Source organism: Onthophagus taurus, chromosome 3 (assembly GCF_036711975.1).
Source record: "Onthophagus taurus isolate NC chromosome 3, IU_Otau_3.0, whole genome shotgun sequence".
Lineage (NCBI taxonomy): Eukaryota > Metazoa > Arthropoda > Insecta > Coleoptera > Scarabaeidae > Onthophagus > Onthophagus taurus.
In genome coordinates, this window is record NC_091968.1 from 24,987,007 (window position 1) to 25,001,862 (window position 14,856).

The 14,856-nt window shown below is 33.2% G+C and overlaps 1 protein-coding gene across 6 annotated transcripts in view; it reads right to left on the reverse strand.

Annotated features, from left to right (window-relative positions):
* Positions 1 to 1,847: 1,847 nt before the first annotated feature.
* The window catches only part of LOC111423536 (1-phosphatidylinositol 4,5-bisphosphate phosphodiesterase epsilon-1-like), a 169,523-nt gene continuing 156,514 nt past the window's right edge, over positions 1,848 to 14,856 (reverse strand). For 5 of the 6 annotated variants that reach the window (XM_071195455.1, XM_071195454.1, XM_071195452.1 and 2 more), the window contains 9 exons: positions 11,240 to 11,528; positions 10,990 to 11,174; positions 10,431 to 10,941; positions 10,150 to 10,377; positions 9,719 to 9,943; positions 9,491 to 9,666; positions 5,280 to 5,425; positions 5,059 to 5,228; positions 1,848 to 5,003 (listed from right to left, as the gene is read on the reverse strand). In XM_071195455.1, coding sequence (XP_071051556.1) covers positions 2,838 to 5,003; positions 5,059 to 5,228; positions 5,280 to 5,425; positions 9,491 to 9,666; positions 9,719 to 9,943; positions 10,150 to 10,377; positions 10,431 to 10,941; positions 10,990 to 11,174; positions 11,240 to 11,528 — 4,096 coding nt within the window. In that variant the 3' untranslated portion in view covers positions 1,848 to 2,837. The remainder of the gene's footprint in view (positions 5,004 to 5,058; positions 5,229 to 5,279; positions 5,426 to 9,490; positions 9,667 to 9,718; positions 9,944 to 10,149; positions 10,378 to 10,430; positions 10,942 to 10,989; positions 11,175 to 11,239; positions 11,529 to 14,856) is intronic. The other variant, XM_071195457.1, reaches the window with a different exon arrangement.

Sequence of the window (14,856 nt, forward strand, 5' to 3'; positions counted from 1 at the left end):
TTTAAACTGGTCAATGACTTTGTTGAACCTGAATTTTGCAAAAACTCGTGGAAAATTAGTATTGTAATGAAATAAGAAACGCCAGAAGTAATTTTTGCAACATTTGCTTTATTAGACATAGTGAGAAATATGGTGCAGTTCAAATTAAGTTGATTAAAGATTTTGCTCAACCCAAAATTTGCAAAAAGTTATGGAAAAGTAGATTTGCAATGAAATAGGAAATGCCAGAAGGACTTTTTTGCAATATTTACATTTTAAACATGATGAGGAATCTGCTGTAACTCAATTTAAACTGGTCAATGATTTTGTTGAACCTGAAATTTGCAAAAATTCGTGGAAAATTAGTATTGTAATGAAATAAGAGACGGCAGAAGTATTTTTTGCAACATTTGTTGTATTAGGCAAGGTGAGAAATTTGGTACAGTTCAAATTAAATTCATTAAAGATTTTGCTCAAACTAAGATTTGCTAAAAATCATGAAAAACTGGGTTTGCAATGACATCAGAAATGCCAAAAAGATTTTTTTGCAATATCTCCATTTTAAACATGATGAGGAATCTGCTGTAACTCAATTTAAAGTGATCAATGATTTTGCTGAACCTGAAATTTGCAAAAACTCTTGGAAAATTAGTATTGTAATGAAATAAGAGACGGCAGAAGTATTTTTTGCAACATTTGTTGTATTAGGCATGGTGAGAAATTTGGTACAGTTCAAATTAAATTGATTAAAGATTTTGCTCAAACTAAAATTTGCTAAAAATCATGGAAAACTGGGTTTGCAATAAAATAAGAAATACCAGAAGGATTTTTTTGCAATACTTGTATTTTAAACATGATGAGAAATCTACTGCAGCTCAATTTAAACTGGTCAATGACTTTGTTGAACCTGAATTTTGCAAAAACTCGTGGAAAATTAGTATTGTAATGAAATAAGAGACGGCAGAAGTATTTTTTGTTACATTTGTTGTATTAGGCATGGTGAGAATTTTGGTACAGTTCAAATTAAATTGATTAAAGATTTTGCTCAAACTAAAATTTGCTAAAAATCATGGAAAACTAGGTTTGTAATGAAATCAGATATGCCAAAAAGATTTTTTTGCAATATTTCCATTTTAAACATGATGAGGAATCTGCTGCAACTTAATTTAAACTGGTCAATGACTTTGCTGAACCTGAAATTTGCAAAAACTCGTGGAAAATTAGTATTGTAATGAAATAAGAGACGGCAGAAGTATTTTTTGCAACATTTGTTGTATTAGGCATGATGAGAAATTTGGTGCAGTTCAAATTAAGTTGATTAAAGATTTTGCTCAACCCAAAATTTGCAAAACGTTATGGAAAACTAGATTTGCAATGAAATAGGAAATGCCAGAAGGACTTTTTTGCAATATTTCCATTTTAAACATGATGAGGAGGAATCTGCTAGTGTTAGTTCTGGTTTTAGTTCAATAAAAATATACAACATATAGTTATATCTTATGCTAACTAGCGCACCTACCACTGCTACTAGAACTAATATTAGACCGAGAACTAGAAACATTTAGCTGCACCTCTCTCAAGACGGCTAAACACGAATGATTCTAGTTTTAGGTCTTGTTTTAGTTCTAGTGCTAGTGTAAAACTAGAACTAATACTAGACCGAGAACTAGAAACATTCGGGATTAGCCGCACGTCTCTCAAGACGGCTAAACCCGAATGATTCTAGTTGTAGGTCTAGTGTTAGTTCTAGTTCAATAAAAATATACAATATAGTGATATTCTGTGTAAACTTGACTTTTCTTCATTTTACTCCTCCGAATTAAAAAAAATAGAGTGTAGTATAGGTTTTAATTGAAACAAAAATAAGATTCAAAGTCGACAATTTGTATTATTTTAATAAGTTTTTATAAATCGTTTAGATTTAACAGTACTTAAAAAGAACGTATATGGTGATTTTTCAATTAAAAATTTGTACTACGCGAAAAAAATTAACCCGATATTATTTATTTAACAATAAATATTTATTTATTAAATTACGTTTCATCCCTCACATACTTATCAACTAATTAGTATTATTAGAGTTATTTCTCATCATAATTTTTTTATACAATATTTCTCTCATATTTTCTTAGAAACACTACTTCTTAATTCTATATATTTTTATCAATTTAATTAATTTATTAATGCGGTAATAAATACAATTAATAACATTTATTTTATTAATTAATTAACCATCTTTCGGTACACGACTAACGTATAAGACGGTGTAAGAAGTAAAAATCTTTAATACAGTATTTATACACAACATTTTATACGTTTATATTATTTAGGTTTATTTTTTTTTTTAATATGTTAAAGAAGTTTATGTACTTTTGGGATATGTAAAAACATTGAAACCTTCGTGGCAATTTTAAGCCATCACAAGGTAGGCAAAAATGGAAATATATTTTTTTTTTCTTTAATAAATATAGAGCTTATTTTAAAATTTTAAAACGTTATTATAACTTCAAATCCAAGCGTACTTAATTCTTTTTTAAAATTATCCAAATATAATTGAATTCTTTTTTCTTTATCGATTAAAATAAATTTTTGGTTTTATTTTTTTTTAGGTGGTTAAGTTTTAAATTAATTTTGAATGCCAAATTTTTCAAGGCACACATTTGATGAAATAAAAAAGAATTTAGATTCGATTATACTTGGATTTAATCTTTTAATTGTTTCGGCCAATCTTTATTTTATTATTTTTTCATCTTTTCGAAATAATCCAACGCGAATTTAATCGCGTTATTATTTCTATTTTGTTCCCAAATTTCCCAAAACGTCTCATTCCCAACACTTTCTCAGTCATCGTTTGACAATCATGATTTCCACTCTTTCAATTTCCTCAACGACACTTTTTTTAATCTCGAAACGGTCGACATCAAATCGTTTTCTTTCGATTCTTCATCTTCGGTTAAAGTCTCACCTTCGGAATGAACTTCGCGGTTATAACTTCGATTAATTTTTTGTTGGTTATTTGACGAAGTCGAACTTGTCGATTGTTTAATTGAAGAATTTTTTTTTGAATCATCGTTTTTCGGTGGTTTTGAGAATTTCGATGAGGATGGATCGCTGAGTGCGATTTGAACTGGTGATTTCGCAATGTTTTTAGCAGAAATAAAACTTTTACTGATTTTGTCTAAAGTTGCTAATCGCAAACTTGAGGTGATTCGGTTTTTTCTTAAACTCGTGGGGGTTACGACGGATGATCTTTCTTGCATTACGAATCTTCCTATTGTTTGCCAATGCGATTGGGCGCTATAAACGTTTTCGAAATCATCTAGCGGTCTAATTTGGATGTTGTGGTTAGTTCCGCCGAATTCTAACTCCTCAACGATGACGAAGTTTAATGGTTCTTCTAATCGGCGCGCTTTGACTAAAGCTTGCGCTAAAACATCTTGAGAGCACGCGTTTAATGGTACTTTTAAGATCGCGTAAGGAATTTGGGGGGAAACGTTATAAATACAAACTAAGAATGTGTCGTTTTCTAACCAAGTATTAGTCGGGCTTGAATCTGATTTTCTCGCTTCTCTTTCGCGCGATGCGACACTTCTTATCGATGATAACCACGCCCTTGAACTTGGATCATCTCCCATTCTCTTCAAAATGAATCTCCCATCGCCTTTCCATTGGCTTTGTGCTTGTAGTGGGCGCTCTTGTAGATCTAAAACGCGTTGTGTCGCGGGGAGTTGATGGTCCTTTTTTTCCCAACCCCGCGCGACCTCTTCAACTAAAATATAATCGTTGATTTTTTCTGATTGTTGACTCATTTTTTGTAAGGCTAATAATAAAACGTCTTGCGTGGTGCTTTCTTGGGTTATCTTCAAAATTGTGTAAGGTTCCTCCGAAACCACCCCATAAACCATCAAAAAAAACATCCTACGTTTAATACATAGAGGTGTCCCGGAAATCGTAGTCGCTATTTTATACTCATTAATCGTTGAAGTCGTTTTCTTGATCGTTTCGATTTTGGAATTTTCCAACGATTCCTCTTCAATATGGGAGTAAATAAACAACGTTGACATATTTAACGGTTTATTTTGAGGCGTTCTTAATCTTAAATGGCGATACCCCGGTCGTAAATTCTTCAACGGAAATATCCTCTGCGATATCATATGATTACTCGTCGCGTCGATAACGGAGAATCTTAAAAATGCCAAATCTTGGAATAAAACTCGAAAATTAAACGACTCATTCCAAATTGGGTTTAGAGCATTCTTTTGGGAAATTTTCGTTTTTTGTTTGTTGCAATCAACGGGGATTCCGATAATTTCAATCTCCACCAGTGTACTTAAATTAACATTCGTTACAGAAACGTATTGTCCCGAAACTATGTTAATAACGAACATGGACGAATGAATCCCATCGAATTCTTTATCCCACGGATTAAATCTTCGATACATAACGTGGAATTTATCCCACATCACGTTCGGTTTGCTCACATAACCAACTCTCCCGTTGGTTTCAAACAACGCGGTGTTTAATTGCATCGAAATATCTTCAGTTTGATAATTTAACGCCGCCAATTGGATACCAAACGACCAAAACACAACCGGATTAAAATTAGAACTATCAATTCTCATCGCGGCGGGATAAGTCCGCATTAATTGACTTTCCGTGTGCGCCACCAACCCTAAAGGTTGTTTTCGGCACAATTTTTTCGCTGTATTCTCGTTAATTGATGAACATTGGAAACACGCGGCGTTTGTTATGTTGGCGTTTTTGGTTGTTATTCGCGATTCGGTTGGATTTTGAGTTGGTTTAATTACTTCCGGGATCGTTTTTTCATCGAAAACAGGGATTTCCATTAATTCCGAAGATGCCGTTGACGAGGAGATGTTTGTTGACGTTGAATTCGCGCTGTTTGTTGCTGTTGGAGTAATCGTTGAGCTACACGACGATGGTAATGTTGACATTATCCTTTGGTTGCGTTGTTTCACCGAAGAACTTGGCGAGATTGTGTTGAGACCGCGAAATTTTATCGCCTAAAAAAGATTTAATTAATATAAATAAGATTAACATTTTAAATTTTGTACTCACTTGAACGTAAACGACTAAATCTGAGAGGTCCTTTGAAATTTGACTACTTCGTTTCTTTAATTTATCATCGGGATTCGGTCTTTTGGTCGAGCTTGTTTTTGATATGGTGTGTGATATGCCGATTGATCTCGGGGAATCAGTGCTTGGAATTATACCGTGAATTGTTTTCTCTGCAAGAAGAAATAAATAAAAAAAAGATTTCGTTTTTTAGATTTATTTACCATCTATGTTGTCTTCGTCATCTTCATCGTCGAATTCGTCATCGCTGTAATCATCGTTAAAAGAGCTACTGCTGGTATTGCTTATAATCGAACTTGTTCTTCCGGGAACTGAGTGACGAACTCCGCTTTGAGTTCTATATGTTGATCTAAAATAATAAATTTAATTTTTTTTATAAATTATTAGATGGTGCCATCTATCAACAAGAAAACGAACTATTTAGTTACTTTTGGTGACTTCCGTATTTCGAAGTTTGTTTATAATTTTGACAAGTGACACCAAGTGACACCCCGGCTACTGTGCGAGATGTAATTGCCTACAGCCGGAGGAATAATATACAAGTGTTTTGTTTGATCCGACATAAATGAAAGAGGTGAGTTGCTTTTTAACTACCTATTAGGGGAGGAACTCACACAGACATTGAGGGCAATGAGAAGGCGGACAAGCTGGTCAAAGAGGCGAAAAAAGCGAAAAAAACTACAGTTGGGAGGCCTCAAAGGTAGCCTTACGCTGGAAAGAACTTCCAGGTCACAGACAAGCGAAGAGTATGATAACTCAGTCGCAAAACAAAACCAAAGAGATTTTATGCCTCCGCAAAGAGGATCTAAGAATGTTCTCAGGTTTCCAGATTGACCATGCGCTCCTAAAATACCACCTCTTCCACATTCGACAAGCTGAGGATCAAACTTCAGACGAGGCAGAAAAAGCTGAATATTTACTGTGTGTTTTATCTCTCCGAGAGCTTTCTCTCAGACAGTTCTCTCAGGACCGTGTCCACTAGTGAAATGTGTCCGTAGCTTAATAGTGGCTTGGCAGTATTTTGGAAAATTATTAGAAAATATAAACTTAAACACCTCTATTGCTGAAAAAGACTAGATATTGCTGGCAGAAGGCTAAGTATTACTAATAAAAGACTAGATGTTGCAAATGAAGCAGATTCTTCTTACAGAAGACTTCACATTACTACCAGAAGACGAAATATTGTTGGTAGAAGAAGACTAGATATTGCTGGCAGAAGACTAAGTATTGCTAATGAAAGACTAGATATTGTAAATGAAGCACATTCTTCTTACAAAAGACTACACACTCCCGCTAAAAAACTAAATACTGTTAGCAGAGGACTTAATTTTATTGTCAGAAGACCAAATTATGTTGTCAGAAGACTAGATATTACCAATGGTATAAATCATGCTTCGTTGCAGCAAGAAAGGTTACTATTATTGCCTATTTTGGTGAAAATTTCAAAATTTTAAAAGAACCCCATAAGCGTCCGGTCCTTACACCTAATGCCTTTCGACTCATCACATTAACGTCATTTCTGTTGAAAACCCATGAAAAAGTTCTGGAACGGTATATCCGTACTTGGCTCTACACAACTTGGTTGATAGAGTATCCAGGACGGTCCAGGCTAAAGAGATCTTGGTTTGTGCGTTTCTGGATGTAAAAGGTGTGTTAAATATTACAATCTTTTAAAAGAGCTGCTCAAGACAGGGGAATGCAATCAACTATAACGGGTTGGATCCGCAATATGCTTGTTAGCAGAATAGTTTCTTGTAGTTATCCCCTCTGCTTTCGGCCTTTCGGGTTGATGACCTGATTGCGATAGTCGAAGCCGTTGGTGTAGAAATATAAACGTACGTTGAAGACATTGTCGTTATGGTCAAAGGAACCTGTTTGTCGAGGATATCCAAAGTTCTCTAGGTGACCCTAGACACTATTTGCGCTTGATGTAAGGGAGAGAATCTCTCGATAAACCTGCGCAATATAATCTCTTTGTCGTTTTCTAATCCGCCCAACTATCCATGGTGAAGAGAACCCTTTCAAAACTCTCATATGGACATTTGCAGGAAGTTTTACACAAAGTTAGGTTAAAGCTAGTACATTAAAAGAACACCTAAGAAATATGGCATTAATATAATTTGCATTGCATATATAGAATAGCAATTAAGCAATATGCTTAAAATTGCTCCGACATGTCCTATATGTTGTGCTATCAATGCCGTTAGATTTGACGGGATCACTACCAGCGATTAATGCTCGATACCAGATTGTACTGCCTGAACGGCAGTCCTAGATCGAAAACGAAAATTCTCTGGTTCAGACAGATATTTGCATGTTTAATGGATCAAAACAATCGGAAGGGGTCGGGGCAGGAGTATACTGCCAGACACTTCGGATTAAGCAAGCTTACAGCCTAGGTTGGGTTGGGTTATTGATATGGGTGCTAGAATCCTTCTTGAGAGAGGGATGAAGAACATGATAGTACGATTTTTCTTAGACATTCAAGATACTCTCCAGGCACTGAAAACGGTGTTAGCTCTGGTGAATGACGAAAAGAACTTTAAACACTGAGTTGTGATAACATGACAGTGCGATTTTTCTCAGACATTCAAGCCGCTCTCCAGGCGTTGAAAACGGTGTCAGCTCTGGTTAATGACTAAAAGAAGTTTAAACACACTAAGTTGTGATAACAGAGTTTCTCTGATCTGGGTCCCAGGTCAATCTGGGGTTGCTGCCAAAGAAGCGGCAGATGAGATAGTACGAGAGGGCAGTGCTAAAGCGTTTGTGGGGCCAGAGTCAGCAGTTGGTATATCATTATCGCTAAACATAGGATTGGATTGTGGGCTGAAGAGAGACTTCGCCTACTGTGCACTAGTTCTCCTGGAATGAGACACGCTAAGTTGTTTATCAACATAGTCATTGTCAAACCCGGGAATATTTTAGAACTTGCTCGTAGCAGTATTAAAGTTCTAATGGGCACTGCCGATTAAACACACACCTCAACTTGTTTGAGCCTAGCCGACGATGTTGAATGGCAACTATGTGCGGAGGACGAGGAGACAGCTGAGCATGTTTTATGCCACTGCCCTGCTATTAACCGTATCAGATTATCAAGGTTGGTTGGTCCGCCTACCCGATATACAGGGTCATCCACAACTACCGTCCATTATAACTATATAGAGAACCGAATGAAGTAGGGTTTTGAAAATTTGCGGACTTATGATGTTTGATGCAAGCTTTCTAACCAAAAGAAAATTTTGGTTAGTTTTGATGGTTACACAGGAAGTGGTGACAATTTTCATATTTCAAACAAAACTTTATTGTTCAGATTTAATTTTAAATGTAAAAAGCAAAATAACAAAAATAACTAATTAAATGTTCAAACACACTGCCATTGTCTCCTAAACGTGCTTCAATTCTATCTATGCTTCATCATAAGGCTACAAATTTTTAAACCCTCACTTCATTTGGTTCTCCATACAGGGTGAGTTATTAGTATCCCTGCGGTCGATAGTTACTATACCGTTTGAAAAACAAAAAAATATTTTATACAAAAGTTGTTTGACTCATCACTTTCTATTACGTAACATTATTTTCACTTATACAGGAAATTATATTACACATTATTCTTTAAATTCTAAATATCAGGAAAACTACTAAAGTTAGATATATGACATACTTATCATTAATTAAAGGTAACTTGTTGGGCAATTCAACCAGCACACAATATACTAGTGTTCCATTTAAAAAACTTATAAAAAAACCATTTGAAAAACATCAAAAGTAACTAACCTTTATAAACACGCTGTATAGCGTATCTAATATCTTTGGATACTATCATTTACCTACTGGCTTTGATCATTGTCTGACATAGTTTCAAGGAAAAATTGGAAAAAAATGTCGTTTTTACATAGGTTTTAAAAAGATTCTGCAATGGACACATTTTGGAAAAACAATTGAATATCTCAGGAACTATGAACGCTATGAGTTAGTAACATATACGGTTGTATAAACAAAGTTAATTTTATTCATAATACGATAAAATATACAGGGGTATTTCATTTAAAAAATCTACATACTCTATGGAACATCCTGTATGCGTGAAAATAATTTTACGTAATAGAAAGTGGTGAGTCAAACAACTTTTGTAGAAAATATTTTTTTTTTCTTAGACGGTTTAGCAACTATTGTTCGCCAGGATACTAATAACTCACCCTGTATAGTTCTAATGAACGGTCGTAGTGGTATAATTTATGTAATGATACCATATGATTTTGATGTGCCAATATAATTTCTGTTGAAATGACCTAATTCCTGTCGAGATATGAACAGTTTAAAGACACATAAGAATAACATTAATCGGTACTTAATAGAACTTGATTATTGTTTAATGTGTGTAGGAAGCCACATCAATAGTAAAAAGATTAATTACCTTACTGGTGTTGAAATAATCGAAAAGTTAGCAACCTGAGGTGGTACATCCATAACTAACTTTTTATTTTTGATTAAAATCCGATACTTTAATTGTTCGGGTGATGGTAAAGAAGGATCATCGCCGTAATCCGATTCGAATAAGAAATTGGAAACCAATTTTTCCCCAAAAACTTTCTAAAAATAATTTCACTCTCATTTAAAAAAATAATTATAATAAAACGTTTACCTGAAACGTATGCGCCATCCTGCTTTGTTGTTGTAACGAACAATGATTTTCAATCGACAAAATAACCGGATAAGGCGACGTTACGAAAGCATTCTTTTCGATCGCTTCAACAACGGCGTTGAAAGGAATTTTTGTTGTAAAAGTGTGACCGTGATAAATCATCGGGTTACCATCTTCGCCATCCCAACAATCTAATTCGATACATCGACATCCAGTTAACAGGACCTAATTAAATAAATACCATAAATATTTACTACATACAGTGTGTTAATTAATTATCGTACTCGTCATCATTGCAAGCATGCAACCAATTTCACAGTGGAATACGCATAATACGCAAATCGCGTATTGTAATAAAAATACTGTGATATTGGTTGCATACTTGCTACGATAATTAATTAACACACTGTATTTTTAGTTTTAATTTTTACTTGGCTGTATAATTCAACGGAAGATTCCCCTTTTAATTGATGACCCGTTAAATAAGTGTTATGAGAAGAAGCGATGTAATAAGTTGACATGGGTCGATTCATTTCATCATCGAGCGGAAATTCCCTTTCATTAACAAACGCGAAATTGTCTTTATCCATTAAATACCTTGCAAAACCCTCGAATGATAAACAATTTTGTGATCTTAAAGTCGCATCGGGTTCGTGTCTCTAAAAAAAATTGTTTAATCCCCAAATATGAATTATTTTTAAATTAAATTTACTTGGATTAACCCCTTTACGTCATTCTCAGTCCAAATTTCCATTTGTCTAGTTTCCAAAAATTTCGTAAACGTCGAAATAGTAATAACCTGAGAATTATTTGTATCAATTCCAGCACAATTTGTGAAAATGCTAGCTGCTGCGATTGCGTCGTAAATTTTTTTTTGTGAATTCGTAACGTTTCCGTCTAATTCTCCTTTACTGTTTCTGGTTAAAAGACCGATTTTTTGAGGTTTTTTCGCCATCGTCATTTCCGATTTCGATTTGACACCGTTTACTTTCGCCGTTGTTGAATTTGGCGCGGGTAAACTCGATCCGCTCGTATTCACAGCCATACTTCGATATGATATTGCCAATTGTTCGAATAAATCGCGTAAATCTTTACGAATTAATAAACTAAACGATCTAAATAATGTAACGAAGTCGATAAAATCTAATTGAGTATCGTAAAGTATCGATCCAACTCGAGGATGTCTTCCGTGCCATAAATGTTCTGTTGAACCATGTCTTTCCCTAAATAGATAATATCAAAATTTTGATTTGAAAAGGATTTATTTTTACCTTTCGAATTTTGGTTGTGAATAATTATAAGCTAAGTGCCCTAAACTGTGATGTCTCGCAACATCCGGTTGGTGTTCCGCAAAAGTGGTTGGAGTACTTTGTCTGTGATGCGTCGGATTTCTCCAATAACTACTTTCCATGCACATCGTAACGGGCTCCACGAATTGATACTTCAAGCTTTTGTCCTGAAATATCAAAAAAGAACTTTCGGGGTTTAAGAAAAGGTTTTCTTTCGATTTCATACTTTTACCTTGAACGCTTGGTTCGATAAAATTTGTTTCTTTTTGATTTTCATCGAAACCTCTCGTCTTAAACCGGACGTTTCGCCCGGTTGCCCGCCCGCGGCGCTCATCCCAGCCAAAGACCAATCTCTCCCACCGAAAGATCTTATCGCATCCGCAGCTAAAGGACCACAACAGTAACCTTCTTCGTGGTAAAGTTGCATGTATTGTTCACGTAACCATAAAAGTCGGCGATCGCTTAAATTATTTTGACGAGATAAACCGGAAATTAACCAACACAATCCGCTAAACCACACTCTAAAAAATATTAATTCAAAATAACTTCGATTAACGTATAACGCATTTAAAACTTCAAATACAATTGTTACCAACACAAACTTAGTGATTTTTTGTTTAACCAATTTAACGTCATTTTGACATTTTGGATTTACGAATATTTCTAGTTCTAGGTCTAGTGTTAGTTCTAGTTTTACACTAACATTGATACTAGAACTAATACAATACCTAGAATCATTCGGGTTTAGCCGTCTTGAGAGACGTGCGGCTAAATCCGAATGTTTCTAGTTCTTGGTCTAGTGTTAGTTCTAGTGGCAGTGGTAGGTAGCGCTAGTTAGCATAAGATATTACTATGTTGTACTACTATAGTTTTATTGAACTAAAACTAGATCGAGAACTAGAAACATTAGGGTTTAGTCGTGAAAAAAACTTTCAGTTGTCAATGTCAACTTTAATTTTATTGTTATATTCGTAATCTTCATAAAATAACCGTTAAAGTGAGTCCAAACTTGACGCATTTATCTCAAAAAATCAAAAAGTTCGAACTTTCAACTTTTAATTTTGACATATTTGTCAACTTCATAAAAAATCCTTTAAAATGAATCCAAACTCGACACATTTAACTTTAATATTAATGGAAATACAATCACTTCCGGTTTGAAACGTCAATGTCAATTTTAACATATTTGTCTTCTTCATTAAAAAACCTTTAAAATGAGTCCAAAGATGACGTACTAATCTCAAAAAACCAAAAAGTTAGAATAAAAAACATTAAACCCGAAGTTAGCAACAATGAAGATAGCAATTTAATTTTTAAATATTAATACCAACCTTAATTTTTTATTTTTTTTTATTAATTTCTTATTTTTGTGACAAATATTAAGACATTTTATAAAAATTAAGAATATGTCAAAATGACATTGACATTTCAAACCGGAAGTTGTTTATATCTCGAGTAATATTGGAATTAAACGTATCATGTTTGGACTCATTTTAAAGGACTTTTCACGACGATTACAAATATGTTAAAATTGACGTTGACATTCTTAACCGGAAGTTGACCATAACATCATTTATATTGAAGATAAATATGTCGTGTTTGTATTCATTTTAAAAGATTTTTAATGAAGATTACAAATATGTCAAAATTGAGGTTGACATTTTAAACGTGAAGTTAGTTATCATATACAGGGTGCCCATTATGTATGGAGTATAGTATATATGTATCTTCGTAGGTATCAACTTTATAAAAAAACATTTTATACAAAAGGTGTTTAATATTTTATTTGCCATAATAAGACTGCATTCAATTGTTTATATTTCAGAAAACAATTGAACAACGAATAACCCTTGAAGTTTTTTAAATGGCTCATTTTTTTCTCTTTACGATAACGTAAAATTTTAATACCCTATCAGAAAATTTTTGAAAAAAAATGTAAAAATTGTTTATTAAGACACATAAATTTATTAAACATTTATTAAAAAATTTAACTAATAACATTAATCTAGATATCCGATTGCCATTTAAAAAAATTTAAGTATTATTCGCGACTCATTTGTTTTCTGAATTAAAAACAATTGAATGCAGTCTTATTATGGCAAATAAAATATTAAACAACTTTTGTATAAAATGTTTTTTTATAAAGTTGATATCTACCAAGATATATACTATATTCCATACATAATGGGCACCTGTAATAGACAAATGGACAACTTCATGGTGTTTTTTCATGATGTATTCTTTATTACAAAAACCTTTATAATAAGTCCAAATAACACACACTTAGCTCAAAAAACAAAAAAATTCGAACTTTCAATTATTAATTTTGACATATTTGTCAACGTCATAAAAAATCTATTAAAATGAGTCCAAACTCGACACATTTAACTTTAATATTAATGGAAATATCATCACTTCCGGTTTGAAATGTCAATGTCAATTTTGACATATTTGTCATCTTCATTAAAAAACCTTTAAAATGAGTCCAAATAAGACGCACTTATCTCAAAAAACAAAAAAATTAGAATAAAAAATATTAAACCCGAAGTTAACAACAATGAAGATAGCAATTTAATTTTTAAATATTAATACCAACCTTAATTTTTTATTATATTCTTATTTTCGTAACAAATATTAAGACATTTTATAAAAATTTAGAATATGTTAAAATGACATTGACATTTCAAACAGGAAGTTGCTTATATCTCGAGTAATATTGGTATTAAACGTATCATGTTTGGACTCATTTTAAAGGATTTTCCACGACAATTACAAATATATCAAAATTGACGTTGACATTCTTAACCGGAAGTTGACCATAACTTCATTAATATTGAAGATAAATATGTCGTGTTTGTACTCATTTTAAAGGATTTTTAATGAAGATTACAAATATGTCAAAATTGAGGTTGACATTTTAACCTGAAGTTAGTTATTATATAATAGATGTTTTATAACTGAAGTTAATCTAGTATTAGTCACTTTTCCACACTTTCTTTTTAAATTAAACTGAGGTATTGCATAAAACGTCTAAAACATGAAAAAACTAAAAAAACTTTCTTGAAATAGTTTTAGTCTAAAGACACACAGCTAAACGCGAACTTTAAAATACAATTGTTACCAACATAAACCTAGTGATTTTTTGTTTAACCAATTTAACGTCATTTTGACATTTCGGATTTATGTTGAATATCATAGAAAATATAATATAATATGTACAGTCAGTCCCAAAAATCATCGTACACCAACGGTTTTTGCATAATATCCAAAATGAGGTCGTAAAAAAAGTATTTTTTTATTACCATACACATAATTATTTATTTTTAACAGATTTATAAACAGAAAACACTGCAATTTAACAAAATAACAAAATAACTTAATAGTTCTTCAAAATTCTTCCATTGGAATGTCACAAAAGTGATCGTACAGATCCAAAAGTTGTAATTAAAGACGCAGCCAAGCTGGTACTAGTACTTGGTTGGTCCTCCGTTCGCTTTAAGTACAGCTTTTAGTCTTCTCTCATAGATTGAACAAGTTTTTCAGTGTATGATGCCGGAATTTTATCCCACTCTACTTGTAATGCAGCTTTTAGGGATTCCTTGCTACTAATGTTGTGCATTCTAATAGATTTTTCTAAGTAATCCCACACGTGCTCTATGGGGTTAATATCCGGTGATTGTGGAGGAGAATGTAGCTGCTTGAGCACATTATATAAAAGCTATTCGCGAACTACATGTGCTGTATGCTTTGGGTCTTGGTCTTGTTGGAAAATCCAATTACTTCCAAGACACAATTGTATAGCATTTTGCTTTAAATTAGCCTTTAAAATATTTAAATATTGCCACTTAT